The sequence below is a fragment of the Passer montanus genome, unplaced genomic scaffold, assembly GCF_014805655.1.
Source record: "Passer montanus isolate IOZ18808 unplaced genomic scaffold, ASM1480565v1 scaffold118, whole genome shotgun sequence".
Taxonomy (NCBI): domain Eukaryota; kingdom Metazoa; phylum Chordata; class Aves; order Passeriformes; family Passeridae; genus Passer; species Passer montanus.
Genome location: NW_024358500.1, coordinates 1,405,929 through 1,431,641, shown reverse-complemented (window position 1 = coordinate 1,431,641; position 25,713 = coordinate 1,405,929). Strand labels below are relative to the sequence as shown.

General features: G+C 55.4%; 1 protein-coding gene across 3 annotated transcripts in view; it reads left to right on the top strand.

Moving 5' to 3' along the window:
- Positions 1 to 25,713, top strand: part of FBXO42 (F-box protein 42) — a 46,685-nt gene that overhangs the window by 12,594 nt on the left and 8,378 nt on the right. For 2 of the 3 annotated variants that reach the window (XM_039697440.1, XM_039697441.1), the window contains exons 2-4: positions 3,297 to 3,566; positions 5,795 to 5,911; positions 11,276 to 11,410. In XM_039697440.1, the coding sequence (XP_039553374.1) occupies positions 3,314 to 3,566; positions 5,795 to 5,911; positions 11,276 to 11,410 (505 nt within the window). In that variant the 5' untranslated portion in view covers positions 3,297 to 3,313. The remainder of the gene's footprint in view (positions 1 to 3,296; positions 3,567 to 5,794; positions 5,912 to 11,275; positions 11,411 to 25,713) is intronic. The other variant, XM_039697443.1, reaches the window with a different exon arrangement.

Here is a 25,713-nt window from a genome sequence, read left to right as displayed (position 1 = left end):
GGGACAGACAGACATTTCTCTGGGACCAGCAGGGCTCTGGGCTGCAGGATATCATGGAGTGTTTGGGGGATGTGTTGGTGTTTTCAGGGCTCCATCCGATCCAGGAGTTAATTGGATTGCTGCTGCTTTGGGATGAGACACAACTGCTTAAATCTCTTGGTTGCAGTTTTTTGAGTGCTCAGAGATTCATTTTAGCCCAGGTACAAAGTGGAGCCCAGCATGGTGCAAGCAGAGAGCACCTGCAGAGGCAGGATGAGGGCGAAAGCACCTCTTGCATCACCCAAAAATGCAGGAACACTCAGTTCTGCTCCTGGAATAACCAGTAAAACCCCAGGTGTGGGATTTTCCCTCATGAATCTGCTGAATAACTGGCAGCAGGAGTTGCTGGGATGTTTTAGCTCTTTCTTGACACTGCCTGGGTTCTTTTTCCTTTTTCTGTTTTGGAGCAGGGTTTTAGGACAGGGCTTTGCTTTGCATTCCAGGGGTGGTTATTCCCAGCCCTCCCTTCCAAACAAAATCCACATCCGTGGCAGGTCAAGCTTGGAGGGTTATTTTGACAGTGAGCTGCCTTTTGGGAGCTGGGTTTATTGCTGGCCTTGTTTTCCTTCCGAAAAAGAACACGGCGTGGGTGTGAAAACTCCGAGGATGGTTATTCCTTATGTTCAAACGTTTAGGAAACAAGGATTTACCAAAGGAGATGCTTTGGAATATTTATAATATCAAGTGGCTTGGGAAGAGCAGACAAAACTCAGTGGAGCTTCTCCATCCTCAGATATGCTATTTGAGGCTCCTCCCACTGTTCTAAAATCAGTCTTAAGGATGATTTTTGTTGTTTTGTGCCTGGGATCAGCCTGCCATGTTGGGCTATTCCTGAACCTGCTCCAGAGGATCCAAATTGGGATTTACTAGCTGGGAAATACCTCTTTGTAGTGGGTGTGCATTCCTTCACTTCCCATGACCCTCTCCAGCAGGATTTGGACATTATTTAGAGCACAAATAAAAGTTGTTGGGATCACACAAGGTGCTGACAACCCCCTGGCCCATCACCATCCGCAGGGTCCTGCTGTCCCCAGGCCAGAGGCAAAAATTCCTGCTCTGGGTTCTGGCAGAGCTTGAGGGTGTGAAACCTCTGCCTCCTGAGGAGCTGCTCCATGATCCCACAATGGGAGGGAGGGACAGACCCTCCTGCCCTTCTGTATCCCGAGCAGGAGCACAGCCCCATCCCGAGCAGGAGCACAGCCCCATCCTGAGCAGGAGCACAGCCCCATCCCAGCCTGGAGCACAGCCCCATCCTGAGCAGGAGCACAGCCCCATCCCGAGCAGGAGCACAGCCCCATCCCGAGCAGGAGCACAGCCCCATCCTGAGCAGGAGCACAGCCCCATCCCAGCCTGGAGCACAGCCCCATCCTGAGCAGGAGCACAGCCCCATCCCAAGCAGGAGCACCAGCAGTGCTGGCTCTGTGCTGTGTCAGGACAGAAACCAGCACAGGCACTTCCCAGCCATGGATGCCTTTGCTTGGAAAAGGCCCAACCCTCCATTCTTTCATATTTTTTAGCACAACTCCAGTTTTCCTTTCCCTCAGTCCCTGGGAACTCGTGCCTGTTCTGTGTGAGGCGGGTTCCTGGCAGCAGCAGCAGTGCCTGTGTCACAGCGTTTGGGTTCCAGCCTCCCCTGCCACAACAGTGACTCCAGCAGGGATTTCTGACATGGGAAACGTGCTGGGTTCTGCCGTGGTTCCTCCCACAGATTGACAGCTCTGTGCATTTTCCAAAGCTCTTCATCAGGGAACCTGACAGCAGTGGGGACTGGTGCTGTCGCCTGTCATTTTCCTGGGAATGAATTGGTTGCCATGGGAAACTTTCCCACTCTGTGTCTCCACCACCTGCCATTCCCACGGTGTGGGAAAACCCTGGATTAATAACAGCAGCTCAGGTTATTCCTGAGGAATAAACCTCATTTATAAATCAGATCCATGGCCTAAGTTGATGTGTTTTAACATGGGGTTTGTTACCAGGGTATTTCTTTATCAGGGTGTTTCTATACCAGGATATTTCTATATCAGGATATTTATCCTGCTAAGTAACCCACATTAAACCATGACATCAATAACTTCAATTCCTTCCAGCTGTATTGTCTGGGATAGTTAGGATTTGGAAAAAATAATGATAACATTCTTATATTGGAGGATGTTAGGGAAAAGCTGTCTTGTCTTCCCTCTTGAGGAGCTAGTTTGCTTCCTGGCTTGCTTCAGGTTGGATTTATCCTTGGACTGTGTGGATTTGCCTCCAATAATCTGGTCAGGTCAGGGCTGGGGGAAGGCTGGGCAGCCTCTGCCTTGTGGGATTGGGAGGAGCCCAGGCTGAGCAATGCAAAAATGGGGAGCTTGCTCTGGTTTGGTCCTTTCCTTGTGCTAGGAAAGGATAAAAAGGGAATTTCTGGAAAAGAAAGCCCCGTGTCATCCCTGGGAGCTGTCACTGTGGTTTGGGCTGTGGGTCCTGGAGCACTCAGGGAGCTGCTGGTCCCTTGGTCTCCACTCAGCCACCTTGGAAGGGAAAAGTGCTGCTGCTGTGCTCAAGACAGGCTGTGTGTTTTGCAGTGGCAGGCATGGATTTAACCTCACACCGTGCCAGCTGCCCAAACTGGACACAGGCACTCGTTAAGGTGGATTTATTTCATGATACTTTTCTGTCATCGAGGTGTCACCTTACACTTGGGATGTTGGGAATAGCTGGAGATACAACCTCTGCTGTCCCAGCCTTCCTTCAGCAGTAAATCCTGGGGGGATTTGCTTTCCTCACCTACTGCCAGCCAGGGCTGAGTGCAGGCATTTCACAAATAAAAGGGAAAGGGCGGTGAAAAGGAGGCAGGGCATTTTTTCCCCCCAAGGAGTTGTTTGGGGTAAAACAGCCTCGCTGGCAGAACAGGTTCCACAGGGTGGAGGGACTGTGAATGTCGCTGTGATCCTGTCTCACCTCGGGTGAGGTTCCACGGGGATCCTTTCCCCATCCCAGCTGGGCCCCACGGGGCAGGGCAGGGCGATGTCTCCTCGTGCCCAGCGAGGGAGCAGCAGCTCCAGGGGTTTGGCTTTGGCTCTCTGCTTCCCACTGGAGGCAGCAGCAGGGTGGGGAGAGATGGAGTGACCTGGGAAAGCCGTTCCTAAACCCTCAGCTGCTGCAAAACTGCAAAACCTCCTCCTGCGCTCGGTGGCTGCTGTGCCAGAGCCCTCTGGCGTGGCACACAGCTCTCAGTGTGTTCCTGGTGCTCCCTGTGACCTGCCCACTGTCCCTTTTCCCAGCTGTGACGTGGGATGCCATGGCCAGCTCCTCGGACAGTGACGATGACGGGTTCATGGCCGTGGATGCAGAGGACGCCGCGGTGGAAGGGACGATGGAGCAGGAGGATGAGCCCCACGCTGAGCTGGAGGTGGAGGAGCCCAGGCCCAGCTCCAGATCGATGCTGGAGCTGCCAGAAGAGGTGTTGGAATACATCCTGTCCTTCCTCTCTCCCTACCAGGAGCACAAAACCGCCGCCCTTGTCTGCAAACAGTGGTATCGACTGATCAAAGGTACAAGTGATGGCAGCAATTTCTTTAACTGTGGGCTTTGGAACCCAGATCTCTTTTATGTTTGCCTCTTGTTTTCTCCTCAAACTCTAAAATCTGACTTCTGTGACATCCCAGAGAAATCCTAACAGCCATGGGGTCCTTGGCTTGGCTCAAAGCGGGCCTGTAGCTGTGCAGAATTGAACCCCTCAGCCTCCCTCAGGGCAGAAAGCCCAGAGAGGCCGAGAATTCCCATCCTGGAAGTGTCCAAGGCCAGACTGGACAGGGCTTGAAGTGCCCTGGGAGAGTGGAAGGTCCCACCCATGGCAGGGGCTGGAGCTGGCTGAGCTTTGAGCTCCCTTCCAGCCCAAACTAAAACAAAGCCCAAGCCCCACAGCAGAGCAGCTCCTTTGCTGCCTTTGGGTGCTCCCAGTGCTGCACTGGTGACTTGGGTTGCAACCTCCTCCCCAGAGCCCCTGCCAGTGTCCCATGGCTGATGGGGCTTTAATTGCACTTCATTTGTGTTTTGCTCAGTAATTAACAATTCCAAAGCTGCTGCTTTCAGCAGCCCTGGCTCTGGTTCTTACAGCTCTGCTGGAGATAAGTGCAGTGTAAAATCTGCATGAGTAGAGATGTGCATATTCCAGCTTCCTGGAAGAGTAGCCCAGAGACACAGATCCTTCCTTTGCCTCTGCACACTCATTCCAGAGCCTCCTGGGGGTGTTTTAGTGCTGGAGAAGTATGATACAGCAAATAAGGAGGGAAAATTTGGACAAGGATGCAAGCAGAATCTTCTGCTTAATTTTATTTTAATACACTGGGTGATTTCTGGTACCATTCTGTTGGGTGCACACTTTAATCACAAGCTTCATTTAAAACACAAGGAGTTTCACAGGAGAGCAGTTCAATCCTAGGAAATGGTACAGGTTGCTGCACAAGGGGAACATGCTCCTTCTGGGAAACAGGAGTGGGTGTCAGGTGAGGCATGCCCTTGGCAGATTGTGGGGTGATGGCTCATTTATGAACTTCTCCTCATCTGAAAGATTCCAGGCATTTCCCACTTTGCCCAGACCTGAATAGGCTGGGGGTTAAAAAAACACAGCTACCCCAGCAGGGACCATGGCCCAAAATGTCTTTTTGTGCATCCTTTTGGGGCAGCAGCTGCCCAGAGCCCTGGGAAGGGCCTTTTCCAGGTGCTGCAGCCCCCAGTGGCTGCTTGGCTGTTTCCTGGAGTGACCTGCAAGGGATGCAGCTGGGATGGACAAACACCTGGGGTTCACCCCAGAGGGATGTGGGAAACATCCCTGGAGCCCAGGGATGAGCAGCCTCAGGCACAGCGTGGCTGTGGGCTGTGTCACCTCCCAGGGGACAAGGGGTGCTGGGCAGCTGGGCCCATCTGGGGCAGTTCCAGCCAAGAAAAGGTCTGGAACCACCACCTGCGAGCTGTGCCCAGAGAGGTCACTCGAGGTAAACAATTGATTTGTGTTCTCCTGGTTTAATTTTTCCTGTTTGCCAGGATACATCTGCTGTGCACTCCTGGAGCTCACGTTCTCTTTCCCGTGTGATTCTCAGGAATCAGCTCCTCAAGGACCCAAGGCTTTATTTTTTTATTTTAAAAACCCCTTCCTGCTTTGTATCCCAGAGTGGGATTTCTTGCTGGGGGTGTTCCTGGCACAGGGCTTGGGGAAAAACTCTTGGCAGGTTGTGGCATCCTCAGTGCAGGTGCCACCAAATGTCTGCTGAGCTGCTGCTGCTGCCAGAAACCTTCTCCAGACCCTTTTGTCTCCTCAGGGAGCAGCCTCTGGCCCCTCCCAACACCTTCACACAGAATTAGTGGCAGCCTTGGAGCATCCCTGCTGATTTTTAGCACTGATATCTCCTCTCCAGTTTTTTTCAGATCCCTGGCTCATACTCTTAAAAGTTGATTATTGCACTGAGGTTCCTCGAGGGAAGGGAAGCTGCCCCTCGAGGTGTGCTGAGGGAACATGGGTGCAGCACAGAGGACTGAGCACAAGCTCTCCAAAGCAGCCCAGTGCTTCCTTCCTTTGCAAAGGCTCTGCTTCCTGAGCCAGAGCTGCCGGGATGTCGTGACCACGCTGCTGATTTCCACATTTGCAGAGTTCCCTTGTCTTTATTCCCTTAATCCCCCGCATTCCCAGCGTGTCTCTAACCCAAACACAGGGCTTTGAGCTGCTGTCACCGTGCAGGCTCAGTTTGTTCCTAGCTTTGCTGACATTGTTCTCTCTGCCCAGGTGTGGCCCATCAGTGCTACCACGGCTTTATCAAGGCAGTGCAGGAGGGGAACATCCAGTGGGAGAGCCGCACCTACCCCTACCCCGGCACCCCCATCACCCAGCGCTTCTCACACAGTGAGTATCCCTGCAGCTGCCTCCCTGGGGCTGGCAGTGCCATCTCTGGGATCCCCGTGGGCAGTGCCATGCCCTGGAGTGCCCATAGGGGCTGCCTCCCTGGGGCTGGCAGTGCCATCTCTGGGGTCCCCGTGGGCAGTGCCATGCCCTGGAGTCCCAATGGGCAGTGCCATGCCCTGGAGTGCCCATAGGGGCTGCCTCCCTGGGGACCTGGCAATGCCATCCCCTGGAATCTCGATGGGAGCTGCCTCCCCTGGGACCTGGCAATGCCATTCCCTGGAATCTCGATGGGAGCTGCCTCCCCTGGGACCTGGCAGTGCCATCCCCTGGAATCCCTATGACCCACTGGGAGCTGCTTCCCTTGGGGGCTGGCAGTGCCACACGTGCCCATCGCCGCCAGTGTTCAACCCACGGCTGTGCCAAAGCTCAGCAGGCATTTGGGGGCTGCTGGTCATGGCGGGCTTGTTGATCCTAGGAAGTGTTGATGGAGTGGAAGGGGTGGGATTGTGCAGGGGCTGGCAGTGCCATCCCCTGGAATCCCGCTCCCATCAGGGGCTGGCAGTGCCACACGTGCCCATTGCTGCCGGTGTTCCACCCATGGCTGTGCCAAAGCTCAGCACAAGAGCAGGGGTTTGGGAGCTGCGGGCTCGTTGGTCCTAGGAAGTGTTGATGGAGTGGGAGGGGTGGGATTGTGGCTTTCTGGTTGTGCAGGGATCTTTGTGCAGCTCCCCAGGCTGAAAAACTCTCCCAGATCATGGGGTTAGCCTTTAACCAAAACATGTCCCCAAGTGCCACATCCAGGGGTGGGGACTCCAGCACTGCCCTGGGCAGTCTGTGCCAGTGCCTGACCCCCATTCCATTAAGGGATTTTCACAATATCCAACCAAAATCTCCCCTGGCACAGCAAGGCCTGTTGCCCTTGTCCTGTCCCTGTTCCCTGGAGCAGAGCCAAACCCCCCCGGGCTGTCCCCTCCTGTCAGGAGTTGTGCAGAGCCACAGGGTCCCCCCTGAGCCTCCTTTTCTCCAGGCTGAGCCCCTTTCCAGCTCCCTCAGCCCCTTCTCGGGCTCCAGCCCCTTCCCCAGCTCTGTTCCCATCTCTGGACACGCTGCAGCCCCTCAGTGTCCTTCTTGTCCTGAGGGCCTGGAGCTGTCCCCAGGATCTGGGCCTGAGCTTTGTGTCCTCCTCAGCAACTCCTCCCTCAGCCCCTGGACTGGAGTCATTCCCATCAAAGCCAGTGGGTTTTGGGAACTGCAGCACTCAGGGAAGTGCATCAGCTGCTGGCACAGGTCCTCTACATCTGGGAGGAAAACTGGGAATTCTCCAACCTGCTGGGCTCAAGTCGAGCAGAGCTGCAGGTGGATTTGCTGACAAAAGGGAGCAATTCAGTCAACAGCACCACTCAGTGTTTGGGTGAATTCTTCCCCTGCTTCCAAGATTCTGGAAGAGAAAAAATACCTAAACACAGTGCCTTTGAGGAAAAGATACTGAAATAAACCCTCTTCTTTGGAGTGCAGTAGCATTGAGCTGCCTCAGCTCCAACAAAAAAAACACAACAAAAATTCCATCCTGTGACTTCAGCACGGGGTCTGAGCCCTCTGGGGGACAGCTCTTCCAGGAAGCAAACTGCATTTTTCTGAGGCAAGATAAACACAGAGCGAGCCCTGCCATTCCAAGAGCAGCAGGCATCACATTTTCATCTTCCCAAGCAATAATTTATGAGGCGGCCGCTGCGCTGCCTCCTGCCAAGACAAGCCCGGGAGACGCTGCGGGGAGCTCTGGTGAAGTCATTGTGCTCTGCCGAGATACCCTGGCCTTCCTGAAGGATGAAAAGGCTCCGCAGGTCACAGCTCATTTTTAGCAACGCTGGTGAAGTGCTTATTAACGACTTCACATTTGCGTGTATTTCCCGTCGATTTTAGCAGCGTGTTTGCGACTGCTGAGTGCTCAGGCCAGCTAGAAATTGCCTGGAAAAGGCTCAGTGTTGCCCCAAAGAGCACTGTGTGCTTTTTCCTTTATCCTGCTGCCTGCCACGGGCTTCCTGGCTGCAGAGTGAGTTGTGTCCCTAAATCCACTGCCCTCGGAGCGTGTAATCCGTATTAGCCTCACTCAGTGACAGCGCCCGGCTCTGCCCGGCCCGGTGGCCACGGCAGCGTTATTAACACACTTTGTGGGCACAAAGCTAATCTGGATTAACTTGTTTGCTGACTTAAACGGATTGGTTTGTGAGCAGCTGCCCAGATCTGCAGCCTCTGCTTTCCCTGCAGCAGCGTTCTGTGCCTGCGGGCGAGATTCCAGCCTTAAAGCCGAGCTACAAATGGTCAGTTCCGGAAAGTCAAACTCTGAACCGTCACCTAAAATCCCAAGGGATGACAGTGAGCTGAGGTGGAGGAACAGGAGGTTGGGCAGTGGGGAGGGAGCAGGCTGGACTCACAAAGCCCTTCCTGAGGGATGAGTGATTTGCTGGTTTTTGTGGGAAGACGTCACCGCCCAGGCACGAGTCGGTGCTGCCATCAAAGCTCCGTCTGGGGCTCGCTCTGCTTCCAGGAATTATTAGAGCTGTCCCAGAAGTTCTCACAGGGAGCACTAACGGACAAGGAGGGGAATTCTAAGCAGCTGGAGGTCAACCTGTCTGCTCTCAGTCCTGAAGGGAGGAGTGACAGAAGTGCTTGATAAGGAATAATGAATGGAAGGCACTGCCTTGGGAGGGAGTGCCTGGCAGGGATCACAGCGCTGAGAACAAACTGTGGGACCTGCTGTCGCTTCTCCAGAGTTTTAACTGGAACTGCAGGACATGAAACATCAATAATGCTGGGTGTTTAGGGGCAGAAATCCCCTAATGTTTGGGTTTTTTGGGTGATATTCCCAGGAGTCACCAAGCTGTTTTCTGCATGAACCTGCGAGGTCACAGCAGGGCGATGAGTCACGGGGTGAAATCACTGCCCGCAGTCGGAAAAAGATGTCAGCAGGCTCAGGAATGCAGAAACGGAAAAGCAGCAAAGGAATGCGACCGTTGTGCCAGGGATATTGATCCTTTGCTGGAGGAGTGACTAATTTTAAGCACTGATTTATTGTTTTTGTTTCCAAGGAGCCTGGGGTTGGTGGCACCAGTGGGATGAGTAATTACAGCAATTTGTGGGTTTGACGAACCCCTTGGGAGCGGTGAGAGCTGGAATGTTTGTTTTACAGGATGGGCTGCTCCTGGAGCAGAGCTGCAGCTCCTCCCGGCACCCAGCCTTGCTCAACATCCCCGGATTTTTGGCTGCACCCAGGCCCTGAACTGCAAGGAGCAGGACAATGGCATTTTAGGGAGTGAGGAGGTAGAGGTGGAGATGGAGATGGAAGGAGATGGGAAAGCTGGGGGCGTTCTCCTGGAGAAGGCTCCAGGGAGAGCTCAGAGCCCCTTCCAGTCCCTAAAGGCTCCAGGAGAGCTGAAGAAGGACATGGGACAAGGGATGGAGGGACAGGACACCGGGAATGGCTCCCACTGCCAGAGGGCAGGGCTGGATGGCATATTGGGCAGGAATTGTTCCCTGTGAGGGTGGGCAGGCCCTGGCACAGGGTGCCCAGAGCAGCTGTGGCTGCCCCTGGATCCCTGGCAGTGCCCAAGACCAAGGGCTGTCACCCTCCAAACCAAGAACCATGTGGGAATGGGATTTACAGCCCAGCCAGCTCCTTCCCCTCTCTCCAGTGGGAAATACAACCCTTGAACTGGGATGGGTGAATTAATTTCATGTTCTCTGAGATTAGAAATCAATGTTCTTCAACTATGGTGAAGGGAATTTGCTTTCCATTTGGTTTTCCCTCCCCAGTCAGCTCTGCTCTGGGTGAAAATCTCTGATGGTTCATTGCTCAGGACAGGGCAGTCAGGAGTGTGCTCAGAGCCAGAACTCTGCTCTCCCTGAGCATCAGTGTCTTCAAACATCAGAATCACTGATTCATTTCCAAAGATAAGCCACTTCTGCATTGCTGAAACTCACTGAATTTTGCTGGGACATAAAAAAGCCCAACTAAATCCATTCAGTGTTTTCCACCCAAAGAAACCCTAAAACCATCAGGAATGTGCACAATTTCCCCCTGATTTATTCTACACCTGAAATAAATATATACAAACATATAATGGAATCACAGAATATCCTAAAGTGGATCCACAAGGATCATCAAAGTCCAGAACAGCCCCAACAATCCCACTGTGGAATTCCCACAGGCTGGAATAAACTGCAGTTTTTCTTTGTGCTTGCTTTTTCCTGGGTTTCCCTCATTTTTTCCCCCCTCAAGCTACTCTGCCTTCCTTACCTTCAGCCACTTAAAATGAGTCTAAAAAGAAGCAGGAGAGCACAATCTCGGTGATTTTGCTGTGGGAGGGTAATTCCACCTGGAATTTTATGGGAAACCCGGAATTCTGCCCAGCCTCCAAGGCAGACAAGCTGAGCAAGCCTCCCTGCTCCATCTTTCAGTTCACTCTTGCCAGAGGTACCTGGGTGCTGCAGGCACTCCCTGCCAAAGGCAGACACTGCCATGGGATTTGTTTTGGGGCTGAGAGCTCTTGGGTATCTCTGAGGGGTTGTCAAAGGTGGTGTTCTCTCCCTGCTCCCCATCTGGCTGCCTCATCCTTCCCCAGATGAGGGGGAGCATTCCCCAGGGGCAGAGGGAATGCCCCTGGATGGTCCTGGGTTTTAGTGGGGCTTTTTACATGAGATGGGGTGAAATGCTGAAAAGAGAACAAAGCCCAGGGCTGAGTGCACAGAGGGGTCTGTGATCCAGCTCAGGGCAGGTCAGTGAGCTCAGTGCCTTAATCACAGCTAAGCTCATTAATTACAGGCCTCTAAGGCAGATTTCTCTGCACTTTGAGGAGCAGCTCTGCCTGAGGGATAATCCTCTTGGGAAGGTTCTTGCTGGAGCTTCACCCTGCTCAGGGATGCCCTGTGCTTCCAGGGAGCCAGGGCAGCCTGGCTGCTGCTCTCCAGGGAGGAAAGGGCCTGATCTGGGGCTGGGGCACAGGGCAGTGACAGGGCTGGGGGACACAGGGCAGTGACAGGAGCTGTGTGGGCACAGAGTAGTGACAGTGCTGTGGGGACAGTAGTGACAGGGCTGTGGGACAGCAGTGACAGGGCTGTTTGACACAGAGCAGTGACAGGGCTGTGGGGCACAGCAGTGACAGGGCTGTGGGACAGCAGTGACAGGGCTGTGGGACAGCAGTGACAGGGCTGTGGGGCACAGAGCAGTGACAGGGCTGTGGGGCACAGGGGAGTGACAGGGCTGTGGGGACAGCAGTGACCTGGCTGTGGGGACAGCAGTGACAGGGCTGTGGGGACAGCAGTGACGGGGCTGTGGGGCAGCAGTGACAGGGCTGTGCTCTCTCCCAGGTGCGTGTTACTACGACCCCAACCAGTCCATGTACGTGTTCGGGGGCTGCACCCAGAGCAGCTGCAACGCCGCCTTCAACGACCTCTGGAGGCTGGACCTGAACAGCAAGGAGTGGATCCGGCCCCTGGCCTCAGGTGAGCCCTGCAGCCCCCACACCCTCCCGCCTCCCCAGGGCTCGGGTTCCGTGGTTCTGGGTCTGTCTGAGCCTTATCCCACCGGGCTTGGGCTGCATCCTGGAGAAATGTGGGGCTTGTGGCAGAGTCTGAGTCCTCAGCCCCCCCTGGGGGGTATTTCTGGGGAGCAGCTGGTCCCTGTGTGCAGGGTAAGGGACATTCCCTGCAGCCACCAGAGCCTGCAGTGATGAGGCTGAGAAAATCAGGATTCTTCAGCCTGGGGAAGGCTGAGCTGGGATTGCTCAGCCTGGGGAAGGCTGAGCGAGTTGGGATTGCTCAGCCTGGGGAAGGCTGAGCTGGGATTGCTCAGCCTGGGGAAGGCTGAGTTGGGATGGCTCAGCCTGGGGAAGGCTGAGTTGGGATTGCTCAGCCTGGGGAAGGCTGAGTTGGGATTGCTCAGCCTGGGGAAGGCTGAGCTGGGATTGTTCATGCTGCAGGCTGAGGAGGATGTGATGATTGTTCAGCCTGGAGTAGATTGCGAAATTGGGATTGTTCAGCCTGGAGAGGAGAAGCTCCAGGGAGACCTCAAAGCCCCTTCCTGTGCCTAAAGGGGCTGCAGGACAGGTGGAGAGCGACTTTGGACAAGGGATGGAGGGACAGGACACAGGGAATGGCTTCCCACTGCCAGAGGGCAGGGCTGGATGGATATTGGGCAGGAATTGTTCCCTGTGAGGGTGGGCAGGCCCTGGCACAGGGTGCCCAGAGCAGCTGTGGCTGCCCCTGGATCCCTGGGAGAGTCCAAGGCCAGGCTGGAGCACCCTGAGATAGTGAAGGTGCCCGTGCCCATGGCAGGGGTGGCACTGGGTGTGTTCAGTCCCATTCCGTGATTCCGTGGTGAGAGTCATTGTCCCAAAGCTGAGACTTTCTTTGCTCATTCCAGTGGCTCCCACTCCAGGTATTTTGGGGGGTGGAGCAGACAAGCCCGTGCAGGTGGGAGAGCGTGGGAAAGCAGGTTCATTCCTGCTGTCCAGGCACCCTCAGCCGGGCAGGAAAACACCACAGATTATTTCCCACACTGCTTTTTGTGCTGGAAATGTCACCCACAACAGTTTGGTTTTTTTTTTCCTTTTAATTTCTGAATTCCACTAAAATAACTTTGAGGAAAGCAGAAGAACTGGGGGAAGCTCCCTGGGGCAGAAATCAGTGTTAGAGCAGCTGTTCTGGCAGGAGGAGGAAGGAGAAAAGCTCAGCATCCACTGGCATTCCTTGTTGGGCACAGAATTCCCTGTCAGGTGCCCCAGGTATTGTGGACTGCTCAGATATTGTTTAAAGTGTTTTCTTGTCTGGCACTTGAAGTCCTCCAAAATCCAGGGAATAAGGAGATAGAGGTGGAGATGGGTATAGAGGGAGATGGGAAAGCTGGGGGCGTTCACCTGGAGAAGAGAAGGATCCAGGGTGACCTCAAAACCCTTTGCAGTGCCTGAAGGGGCTCCAGGAGACCTGGAGAAGGACATGGGACAAGTCCCAAGTGCTGGTGTCAGCTGAGAGTTTCCAGCTGTGAACACCTCCCTTGGTGCTTGGACATCCAGCCACACTTCCTTGGTGTTCTGGTTTTATGTCACACAGCCCCTGTGGGACTCCCACGGGGGAGAATTAGGGAGTTGTGGATTTAAACGGGGGGAAAACAAACCCCAGTCCTGCAAACAGGCTCCTGCCATCCATCCTGCCCTGCTGGGGCTGGAGAGGGGAGGATGCACAGCTCCTGGGCTCTGCAGAGCTCTCTGCCCCAGGCCATGCATTCCTGCAGTCTGGGGAGCTGTGCCCTGTCCCCAGTGCCCAGGGAGCCCATCCTGGGAGCTGTGCCCTGTCCCCAGTGCCCAGGGAGCCCGTCCTGGGAGCTGTGCCCTGTCCCCAGTGCCCATCCTGGGAGCTGTCCCCAGTGCCCCAGTGCCCATCCCGGGAGCTGTGCCCTGACCCCAGTGCCCAGGGAGCCCATCCTGGGAGCTGTGCCCTGTCCCCAGTGCCCCAGTGCCCATCCTGGGAGCTGTGCCCAGTGCCCCAGTGCCCATCCCAGGAGCTGTGCCCTGTCCCCAGTGCCCGTCCTGGGGGCTGTGCCCTGTCCCCAGTGCCCATCCCGGGAGCTGTGCCCTGACCCCAGTGCCCAGGGAGCCCATCCTGGGAGCTGTGCCCTGGCCCCAGTGCCCATCCTGGGAGCTGTCCCCAGTGCCCCAGTGCCCATCCCAGGAGCTGTGCCCTGTCCCCAGTGCCCGTCCTGGGGGCTGTGCCCTGTCCCCAGTGCCCATCCCGGGGCCGTGCCGGCGCTCCCGGAGAAGGGCTCTGTGGGAATGCGTGGCGGGGCTCGGTCCCACGGGAAGATGCCCCCAGGAAATGTTCCTGCTCGCTGTCATGGGCGAGATGGGATCGGCTGGAGCTGGAGGCCGGGCCCGGGGAGCGCTCTGGCTCCTGCCTTTCCAAAGGGATGAGTCAGCCCCGGTGGGATCCCACAGCCCTGCTCTGCCTTCTGTGCCCGAACTGGGGGTGGCACCGCCTGCCTGGGAAAGGAGAGCTGGGGGGGCAGAGCTTTGAAATGCTGGCATGTAAATAAGGCAGGAGAGGGCTTTTTAAAAGAAAAACCGAGGAGTTGACATTGATTGATCACCACTCATTGTGTGTGCAGGCTAATTGCTGTGGAGGAGTTCCCACACCTGCCCCACAGACTCCAGAACTCTGGGATGAGACCCTGGCTCCTCCCCAAGGCCAGGGCTTGCTCAGAGAGCTTCCCTCACACTCCACATGTGACCTCATTCAGCACCTTCTCTAACCCTGGGCAGGGGATGGGAGCACAATGTCTTGGGCACAACTTCATCCCTTTCTGAGAGGCTTTTCCAGGAGAAGACACCCTTTTGTTGTTGTTGTTGCTGTTTGTTCCTACCTGTTTTCATCCGGGTTTTCTGGCTCCCAGGCATGAGATGACATCAGAGCTGGATAATTCCCCTCCAGCCCAAGCTGCTTCATCTGGGAGTAAATATTTAGCCTTCAAAGAAATAATTGGCTTGGGTTTCTTTCGTCTCAGAGACGGAGGTGGGAGATAATTACTTCAAAAAACCCTAATTTTTGAGGTTTCAAAGTATCTTTTTGCTTAGATCTGAAACAATGGCTTTGACGTGTGACTGATGGGGCTGGAGCAGCACAAGAGAGTTGGTGCCTGGCTCTTCTCGAGAGCTTTTGGTGGGGTTGGAAGCTCTGGAAAGGAGGGTGGCAGGCAGCATGATCTCTATTTTCAGAAGGTGCCTCCCAGCTCTTCTCCCTGGAGCTCTCCTGGCCATTGTGGAGCTGCTCCCACCCTTCCATCCCACGCAGGATCTGCTGGAGCAGAGCAGGGTAATTAGCAGCCCCACGTGTGGGATGCTGCAGTGCTGTCCCAGGGTAGGTGGTCCCTGGCAGGCAGAGCCCTTTTCCGTGTGGTGGGGGTGCTTTCCTTGCCCTCACTTGCACAGTTAACCTGGGCAGTTGTTGGAATTTGAGCCCATCTGTGCTCAGGGCATCCTGGTGGAGGACTGGGGGTGGTTTATGCTGGAATCTGTTTATCCAGCTGGAGGCCAGGGTGAGGCCCCACTCCTGTGAGTCCGGCTGTAGCACGCTGGTTTCAGTGGTGAGAGTCCCTGGTGCTCCCCAAAAATGGGCTGAACAGCCAGGAAAGAAACCAAACCCCATTTGAAACAGAGAGTTGCAGGACATTCAGTACCTGGAGAGGCTCCAAGAATGCTGGAGATGGACTTTGGACAAGGGCCTGGAATGCCAGAGGGCAGGGTCAGATGGGATTTTGGGAAGGAATTGTTCCCTGTGAGGGGGATGAGGCCCTGGCACCGATTGGAAGTGTCCAAGGCCAGGCTGGACAGGGCTTGGAGCACCCTGGGACAGTGGGAGGTGTCCCTGCCCATGTCAGGGCTGGGTCTGGCTGGGCTTTAAGGGCCCTTCCAACCCAAACCATTCCATGATTCCATGACTTCATGCCATGGGAGCTGCAGGGGGTTGTGGTGAGGCCTTTGCAGATGCCTGGATTCATCCCTGGAGCTGCTGCCCTGCTGGCAAGGAAGGTTTGTGCTGCTCCCATGCAGGTCTGTGGAGCTCCCACCCTCCCTGTGCAGGGGAAGCTGCTGGAGGCTCTCAGAGGAGCCCCAGGACCTTTGGCACCATCTGAGCCTCCTGTCCACACGTCCTGCAGGGACAGCTCACAGGCAGAATGGGGACTGTGTCCCCAGGCAGGCCCCTGCTGCCCTGCCTGGGCTGTTCCAGGCTGTGTCCCTGCAGGCTTTGTCCCTCCTGGGGTCCCTGGTTCCAGTTCCTCAGAGTCCTGCACTTGGCCTCTCAGCCAGAACCACACCAGAAAATGCCCTTTTGAATTAGGGAGAAAAGGGCAGGAGCTCTGCTCCCCCAGGGGCTCATGGCAGAGAGGGGAAAAGCTTCTCCCTTTCAAACTGAGCCTGCTGTGTTCATAAAGCCAGGAATGGTGCTGGGACGAGCAGGGCTTTGCAGGGAGAGGCATTGCTGTAGGATGGGCACATCCTCCTCTCGGCTGATTTATCATCCCCCTTCTGCTCCCACCTGGCAGGCAGGAGGGCTGGGAAGGGCCTGTCCCTCCTGTTCCTGGGTGTTTTCCCTCTGCCAGGCCAGGATGTCCCTCTCTGATCCCACAGGGGTTCAGGAGCCCCGAGGCTCCACTTTTCCTGTTGCTGGGAGGAGGCTCCTGCTGCTGCTGCTGCCCTGGGCTATGCCCTGCCCCAGGACCTCTCTCCCTCTCTCCTGCTGTTTCCTGTCCCTGCAGTCAGGCTGGGGAGATTGGAAAGCTTCTCATCTTCCTCAGGACTTTGGGATCAAACCAGGCTCGGAGGCAGAACTCCTCCATGAGGCTTTGATCCCTTCTGCCCTCGCAGTGTCAGTCCATGGCTGATCCTCCCTGCTGCTCCAGCCTGCAGTTTGTGCCTAAACCTCCTGGGTGGCCTTAGCAGGACGCTGTAAAAGCCCTCTGCCAGCAGTTCCCCGTGGCTCAGCTCTTCCCCCAGCCCCCTGTGTGCCGTGCCCGGAGTGGGAGGATCAGTCTCCCTTTGTGACTGAGGGAAAGGTGCCTTTGATGGTGTTGTGTCAACAAAAGCAGCAGCCCGAAGGAGGCAGGAGAGGCTCGCCAGAGACTCCTGGTGTCAGATGTGGTCCTGCTGGAGAAACCTCCCCGTCGCTCCTGGAGCAGAGAGGTTTGGCCTTGACAAAGCTGTGCAAAAACCTTGCCCCGAGCTAAGAAGCCCAGCCTTGTTTTCATCTGCCCCTTCTAGAAAACAGCAGCGAGTTTTCAAAACAATTTTCCAAACAGTTGCTGGAGTTTCACGGTGCTGAATTCCTCGGTTGGGATCTCCTCAGCTCTGGGAGCTTTGTGGAGCTGAAGGAGACGTGGGGAAGGACTGAGTGGGCTTCCCAAGGAGTGGGGTGGTGTGGGATCCCACAGGATCTCACTGGATCCCAGAGAATCCCACAGGATCCCACAGGATCTCACAGGATCCCACAGGATCCAGCCATGCACAGTCACAATCCAGAGCCACACTGGCACTCAAGGAATGAATCCCACTGGGACAGGAGCAGGGCTGTCCAAGGGCTCAGGGGGAATCTGAGGAATAATCAGAGGTGTGGGAATAGTGGGGAGCTCCTCATGTGTGGATTTAAACCCTCTGTGACTGCAGATTGTGCAGCTTGTTCAGTTCAGGGTCATGTTTTGCATCAGCTGTGTCCAGTCCTGGGCCCCTCGACTCAGGAAGGACCTGGAGGGGCTGGAATTTGTTCAGGGAAGGGAACAGAGCTGGGGAAGGGGCTGGAGCACCAGGAGAGGCTGAGGGAGCTAGAAGGGGGCTCAGCCTGGAGAAAAGGAGGCTCAGGGAGGACCTTGTGGCTCTGCACAGCTCCTGACAGGAGGCGACAGCCCAGGGGGGTCAGGCTGTGCTCCAGGGAACAGGGACAGGAGGAGAGGGAACGGCCTCAGGCTGGGCCAGGGCAGGCTCAGGGTGGACACCAGGAGGAATTTCTGCATGGAAAGGGTGCTCAGGCCTTGGCAGGGGCTGCCCAGGGAGGTTTGGAGTGCCCATCCCTGGATGTGGCACTCGCTGGGCTGGGGACAAGGAGAGCATTGGGCACAGGTTGGACTCGATGGTCCTGGGGGCTTTTCCTGCCTCAAGGATTCTGGGATTCTTTTTCTTGCAGAGCAGTAACTGAGGTGCTTTGTCCTGACCCCAAACTGCAGCTCTGTTCCCCTTGCAGTCACTTCCCTCACAGGGATCCCAGGCACAGCCTTGCTTTGGGCATTAAAAGCCCCCAAAATCCTGACCTGCCCAAAATTCTGTCTGCAGAATACCCTTGGGTGTCCCCCTGGCCTCTGAGCCCCGTGGTGCCCCACAGCCCTGTGTGACTGAGGGCAAAGCTCAGTTTTATGAAAGGCTTGGGATCACCTTGAGCCCCCCCAGCCGTGTGTCCCTGCTGGCCTCCTGGGAGCCTGGGGGATCCAGGAGCTGATTCCTGGCAAGGAACAACCTCTCTAATTATGGTTGAGTGCCTGAGCCTCCAAAGTGGAGCAGGTTAATGGGCTGGATGGAAATCCCTCGTGCTGTGAGCAGTCTTGGTGAGCCTGGAGGAGAGGAAAGCTTTTTCCAGCTCTTTTCCTGATCTGGGTGGTTTTTCCCTCATTGCCCTTTGAGTTTGGTGGCAGTAGGGCCCATTAGTGCCTCTGCAGAGCTGAAACATTCCATGTTATCCTCCAAAAATCCTTGGCTTTCCCACCACCACCCAAAGGCTCTTGGAGTCCTGAAGCTCAGAGTGACTTGACACCTTTGGAAGCTCAGCTTTAAATCTGTGAACCTCCTGCCTGGAGCTTCCTTATCCTGCACCTGATTTCTTCTTTTCTTCTCCTTTTCACACACCCAGCTTCCTCCTGATCACACACCTAAATTCTTCCTTACACACCCCTCGTTTCTTCCTTATCCCACCCCTCATTTCTGCCCTTCTGGAACAGAACCAGGACTTCCCAGGCTCTGTCCTGTGCCCTTTGGGGCAGAGGCTGTTCCAGCACAGGTTGCTTGGAATTGCTTTCTCCAGTTTTAACATATTGATTGTTTTCCTCCCTTTTTTGGCCTCCCAGTTTTACAGGAGGTGAGTGACCACTCCTGCCAAGCCTGACAAACAAACTCTCCAGCAGTATCCCTGGATATGGAGTTTGGACGTCATTCCTGCCCTTGCAGAGGGTGGGCTGGCAGCTCTGGGGTGGGAGCAGGGCTGTTCCCAGCCCCTGGATCCATCTGATGTTCATCTGTTCCTCTCTTTGCCTGGCTGGTTTTGCAGAACGTCTCTAATGGAATTTGTGGTGCTCAATATGAAATATCTCAAGGGCAAGAGATGAAAAATCAACCCAAATCAAGTGAAGGGTTTGTTGTTGTTTTTTTCTGTGTCAGCTGCCACCTGGTTGGGAAGGTGCTGCTGGTTTCCAGGAGATTAATCCATGATTTGGGTTTACAGCACACACCTCCCCTCCCTTCGGTTTGCCAGGCTCTGTTCTCCTCCAGCTCGTGCCATTGCTGGCTGTGTTTAACCTCTGGAAGGTTTTTGTTGTCTGGATCCAAACCACATTCCAGTGGCATCCACCCTTGGATGGCCAGGCCTGGCACAGACCAGTCCCAGGGACCAGAACCCATGAGCAAGCTGAGCGTGTGGTGAGCTGTTTGCAGGGATTTATCCCACAGGAAACATCCCTGAACCAGGCAGGAAAAGCCAAAAGATCCCTGTCTGGGATCCCTCCCTGCCTGGGGATCTGCTCCCTGCAAACAAAGGTGGGGTGACTGCTCAGTGGGATGGGGAATGGGTGAGGATCACCACCCACCACCGGGGGAAACCATCCCTGTGCCTCCTGCTCCTGAATCCTACATCTGAAATGTGGGATTCCCACATTCCTCCCTCCCCCCCGACCCTACCTGGCTGCATCCTGCCCCTCCCTCCAGCTGGCAGCTGCTTATCCTTATCAATGCCGTGTTCCCAGGGCTTTTCCGGCGCTCCCGGTACCGCCAAGGTCACCGAGCTCAGCAATTCCACTGACGTGTGCCTGGGCCCCCAGGAATGCGGTGCCCGAGGCACCGGGAATGGCTTTGAAGGAGCCATGGATCACCCAGGGAGTGTGCCCGGGGAGGTGGGGATGTGCCCAGGGAGGTGGGGATGTGCCCGGGGAGGTGGGGATGTGCCCAGGGAGGTGGGGATGTGCCCAGGGAGGTGGGGATGTGCCCAGGAAGGTGGGGATGTGCCCAGGGAAGTGGGGATGTGCCCAGGGAGGTGGGCATGTGCCCGGGGAGGTGGGGATGTGCCCAGGAAGGTGGGGATGTGCCCGGGGAGGTGAGGATGTGCCCAGGAGCAGGGCTGGCTCAGTCGGGGGAGCTGCCACGGGGCTGGCACAGGGGTTTTACCCCAGCAGCCCAAAGCACTTCCCCCCTCCCATTCCCTGCTCTCCGTGCGCCGCAGGACTTGGAAGTTCAGCCAGTTTTTATCCGTGGGGGAAAGCATTCCCTGCTGTGGGCAATGGGCTCCTCGGAGCGGGGCTGGCTGCCCGGGTCAGCAGGGCAGGAGGCAGTGGCTGGCTGTGGCTCTCCCTCAGGGAATGATCCTCAGCCTGCGGATGCCCTCCTGCCCTGCCCGACAGCTCAGCCTGACGTGGCAGGAGTCCTGTGGGGAGGGAACAGGGAAAGGCTGAGGAGGCTGCAGGAGGAGCAGCTCAAAGGGAAGTGGGTGCTGGAGTGGGGATCTGGATTCCCTCTTCCCTCAGTTCCTCTGGATTACCTCTTCCCTCAGTACAAATTTGGGGTCTCACCTTGTTCTACTGGCAGGGACACCCTCCACTATTCCAGGGTGCTTCAAGCCCTGTCTATCCTGGCCTTGGACATTTCCAGGGTTGAGCAGGAATCCCTCCTAATAGAAGTAGCAGGTACTACTACTAGTACTACCTGGTACTCCTCCTCCACCTTGGAAAGCCGGCACTTGGAGAGCAATTTGCATTTTAATGATCCCAAAGTGCAGGACTGTCATCCCTTTAACCTAGGCAGAAGTTAGGTTGGATTTTCCAAGAGGATTTTTTTCTATCAGGATTTTTTTTCCTTTTTCCTGACGTTTGATTTCCCAGCCCTGCAGAGAATTTAATTTCTCGCTTGTCCGAGTTTGGTTGGAGCCGAGGAATTTGCAAACTGTGGCTCAGACAAAGCATCTCCAATTTATTTCCTTTTCAGGAAAAAGGCTCAAAACCCCGGAGCCACACATGGGGTTGTTGACACTGGTGGTGTCTCATATCTCATGAATGTGTTGCACCTCAGAGGGAGCCTATCCCTCCTTCCCTAGGCGTGGGAGGCACCCGGGGGTGATGGTTTCCCTGGACACAAATTCCCTGATGGTTTCACACCCAATTATTCGGCTTTCCTGGGTCTCTGACAGGCCTTCCCTCCCGGGCAGGTACCTCCTGTCGCTTGTGGGGTCAGCGGGACAAACCCCGCTATCCACGGCTGCACTGTCAGCTGGGAGGGAAGGATCCTCCTGCAAATTCGGGCAGGCTGTGCTGACATCTATCGGCAGCAGCTCCTTCCAAGGCAGCCCAGCCTTTGCCTTGAGGACTCAGTCCACCGGGATTGCGTGTGTAATCCTCGGGATGGAGCCGGCAGCATTCCCGGGGCAGCGTAATCCGCACACGGCACCGTGTGCCTTCCGAGCCTCTGGGCATCCCGGCGCTCTGCAGCCTGATTTTAGTCTTTCCCCAAAGCACCTGCTGTAAAACTCCCGGAGAGTGGGGCAGGCACGTGGAATGATGGAGCCCTCGCTCGTGCTTGACTGCAGTCCAAAGGTGGATTTTGGTGCCTGCCATGAAATATTTAGGGAGTTTGGTGCTCAGGGCTGGAATTGCTGGAATGAAGGAGAAAAGTGCTTCTCTGGTGTGGAGGGAGCAAAGTTCAGGAACCGATGGGTTGAAAACGGGAGTGAAGGGGGAGACGGCAAAGGAGGGGAATGCGAAGAGCTGGACTGAATTTCCCTTCCTGTGCTGGGAATTTCAGTGGGAAGATGCTGGGGTTTCAGTGGATAACTGTTGTCCTTGCAGCAAATACTGGGAACAGCAAAGCCCTGGCTCTTCCCAAGCTTTTTGCACTTCCCCCAAGTGCATCCAGAAGGGTTGTGGACTCCCTGTCCCCAAAGGTGTCCAAGGCTGGACAGGGCTTGGAGGAACCTGGTCCAGTGGAAGGTGTCCCTGCCCATGGGAGGGGGTGGAATGGGATGAGCTTTAAGGTCCTTTCCATCCCAAATCATTCTAGGAGTCTCTGGCTGTGCCTACAGGGTGCTCTTTAGAGGATAGTTGAGGTTTGGAGCCCTGTGGTAGCTGTAACCTCACGAAATTACACAGCAGCCATTTCCTGGAACACCACTCATTTTGGGATTCTCCAGTGCTGGGGCGCCTCCCTTGCGCTGCAGGAAACGACACAGGAGCCAAAAGTGCAGAGCTCAGCAGGGCTGGACACAGCCCCGCTGTGCCACCCCACCTCCCCCTGCCCTGCAGTTACCCCTCCTGGGGCTGGGGGGCCCGAGCCCAATTCCCAGCTCTTCCCTTGCCTCCTGCAGGGAACACGAGCGGTGGGAACTGCTCGGCCCTTTCTGGGAGCACTGAGCTCTTCAGCTGCACAGGGGCTGAGCTGGGGAGGTTTCAGGCTGTGAAATCACCGGAGAAGTCTGCGGGGCAGCGTCACTTCAGGGGGAACAAAAACACCAGCGTGGAAGCAGGGTGAGGTGGATGCTGGGGATTCCGCCCACGGAGAGAGGAACAGCGGCTTTTGCAAGAGCAGCTCCCGGTGCGGGCCAAATCCACCTTTCCCAAAGCAGGGTTGCAGAGGGTGACCTCACCCCGCGGAGCTGCCGGCACCTCGGGGCCCTGCTGCCGGGGACAGGCAGGGTGTATCCCAGTAAAGCCTCTCCTGCAGTGCTGCTGTGGGAATCGCGGCAGGAATTGCGGCCATCCCGGTCGCGGCTGTTGGGAGATAAGAGGCCGAGCCCGCGGCGTTCTGGCGCGGTTATCTCGGCACTGTTTGCTCAATGCTGCATGAGGACATTTTTGCCAGGCATTAGCACAGAGTGACTCAGTAAATCCAGTTGCACGGGGTTCAGAGGGCACTGCCTCTCCTTCTCCACGGCTTTATCAGAGTGGCAGCACCTCAGAACGCCGGGGTTAAAAAAATACCCACAGGCACCTTGCAACAGCGTGGAGGTGACTGATGCTCCCCGGGGCTTCTGCCTGCACCTCCCAGGGATTGCGAGAAACCAAAGCTTCGCTTCCACGCCGGGGTTTGACTGGGCTTGTACCGCAGTCCTGAGTCTCTGCAGGGTGGAAATCCCACACTGGGAGTTCTGTCTGCATGTCAGCATCAGGGGGTTGCTGACCTGTCCCCCAAAATTGCAAAGAAACTCGGGATATTCCCCCGCTTCCTTCCCAAGAGGTTATTTGTGTCTGCAGAGGTTTTGTCTCTCTGCTGAGGAGGCAAATCAGCAGAGATTTGTTCGTGTTTTCCTTCAGACTCCTGCCAGGCTGAATTCCTGTCTGCTTCCCAGCATGGAATTTGGGGTTTTTCTGGAAGGGAACACTAAATTGCCTGTGGTTTTGGTAAGAGAAGATGATACTTCTGTGGCTTTTAGAGGCTCTAAGGTTTAGGCAGGCCTGGTCCGAACTAGTCTAGAATATGTTCGTAATCCCAGTGCTCTGTTTTAGACATTTTGGGATTAAAAACAGGTGAATGTCAAATGCTGGATCAGAGGCAGCTGAGCAGAGTGCTCAGTGTTGGGTTTGACTTCAGGAATGAGTGGGTGTGCAGCAGGGATGTCTGCTCTTCCCATGGGAGTGCTCCTTTGGCATCTCCCAAATCCAGAGCTAGTGCTGGGATTGCTGGGATGCTCATCCTCTCCCGGCCTCTGGACTGCTGCTCACCAGCTTGTCCTCTTCCCTTTGGGAAACCTGGCTGGGATCTGGATGAATCTGCTGACTGCTGTGGAAAAATTCCAGCTGGCCTGGGAAGCAGAGGGATTTGTTGTTTTCTCCTTCTCTGGTTTTGCTTCCGGTTGAAGGGGAAGGTTGAGGGAAGGAAATCCCTCAAGGGATTTCACGCTGTCACACATCCAAACAAGTTTGGGATGGAACTCTGGGATGGGACATAGTCAGGGCCATCCTTCGGCTGGGGTGGATGAGGGTTCCAGGCTGGAAACTGGGATTTGAAAATCCAGGTCCAGCCAGACTGAAAACCAGCCCCTGGATGGTGGCTCTGCTGCTGCCTGAGCATGGAAACACAAAACTCATGGTGGGCAGGGTTGGATCCAGTTTGGGACAACTCAAAGAGTGCAAAACAGGCACCACCATCCTGCCTTGGGAAGAAGTGTCCAAGGCCAGGCTGGACAGGGCTGGGAGCACCCTGGAATAATGGAAGGTGTCCCTGCCCATGGCAAAGGATGGAATGGGATGAGCTTTAAGGTCTCTTCCAACCCAAACCATTCCAGGATTCTTGTGAAAGGACAGCCTCAAGCCCTTCCCAGGGATGTTTTCCTGTACCTCTGGAGTGCAGATTGCAGGTGGCTTTTGAACCTGGGAGCTTTCATTCCTTTGCACCTTGAAATCCATGGGGTGCTGGAGCAGCTCCCTTTAATTTCTCAGCTTTGAGATGGGACACATGGCTTTGGTTATCCGAGTGTTCCATGGAAACCCGATCGGCCGCGGTGTCAGCTCCCTGCAGGATCCACCAGATCCAGCAAAACCAGCTCCTGCCTGCAGCTCCCATCCCATCCTTCTCCAGATTCAAAGTTCCTCAATACCAATCCCCTTGACACAATTCTTTCCACGTGTTCCTCCCCCTGGGTCAGTGCACACCCACTCCAGCCCCCGCTGTGGAATATTCCCCAAACCCCATCGACCTGAGCCCATCCCTCCACCTGGGCAGTCCCAGCAGATAACCACGGGGTGACCATTGCTGTTCCCCACTCCAGCTGGTTTTTGGACTCTCTCACAGCTGCCCCTTCCAGAGGTAAAAGGCTGGTCTGGCACTCTGTGTCTCACGTGCCCTTCAAGCCAAGCTTTTCCTTTGTTCCCGTTAATCTACGCGTGTGCGGCTCTGGTGGCTTTAGAGGGCTGGATAACAGGGCTTGAAAAACTGCTTATAAGGACAGATCCAACAGAGATAAAACTCCCAGAGCTCGTGTCGGGAGTGATCAGAGGCTGGCATTTCTTTTCCAAACATCTCTGGAAGCCAGAGATCTTTGGTTGGTTGGTTTTTTGGCTTTGTGAGCCAGGAAAATCCATCAGCTGGGAAAAAAATAGCTCAGCCCAGCTTTTAGCTCCTCATCCCAGCCGAAAGAACAGCGTCAGCTGTGCAGGTTTGGAGCCTGCTGTGCTTAGGAGGAGTGAACTGTGCTACACCCTCAGCCTGCTCCAACCTTTATCCCCAGCAAGGATTAACTGGATGTTGGGCTGGGTGGTGTTATGGAGGGATAACTGGATGCTATTATGGAGGGATAAGTGGATATTGGGCTGGATGGTGTTATGGAGGGGTAACTGGATGTTGGGCTAGGTGGTGTTATGGAGGGATAACTGGATGATGTTATGGAGGGATAACTGGATGTTGGGCTGGGTGCTGTTACTGGGGTGGGGAGCTCAGGATCGCAGCGGTTCCGCATTGGGACCAGTGGGACGCAGTGCAATTCATTAACTAAGTTCTGATGGGTCCTCAGCCCAATCCGTGTGCTATTCCAGAGGACCCTGTGTGTTCCCAGGAGTCTTTGAAGGGCCGCTCCCACCTCCCACATCCTGCAGAGGGCTGGACTTTGAGCAGGTCCTCGGTGCCTTTGATGTCCCTCTGTGCTGGGCTCCTCCGCATGCCTGAGTCCTGAGCTCACAGAGCCGCCGCTGCCTTCCCATTCCAGCAGCTCCCTCGGGATGTTCCTGCCCTTCCTGAGGACCCAGCACCCAGCAGCTCTCCCCAGCTTTAGGGATAAACAGCAGTAATTCTCCAGATTTCCATGCATTCCTGCTACAGCACAAGATCCTGGAGGTGCTTGTGGTGCATCTCATTTGTGGAGAGCATCCACAGATATCCCAGTTTTGCTGTTGAAGAGGCTTTGAGAGGCTGGCACGTCTTTGACTTGTAAAATGCAGACTTTTCCTGCATTGCAGAATGAAACTCAGCTCATTTACATCCGTACAATGTCCAATAACAGGCAAAGCTTCCTGAAAAACCGGGGCTGGC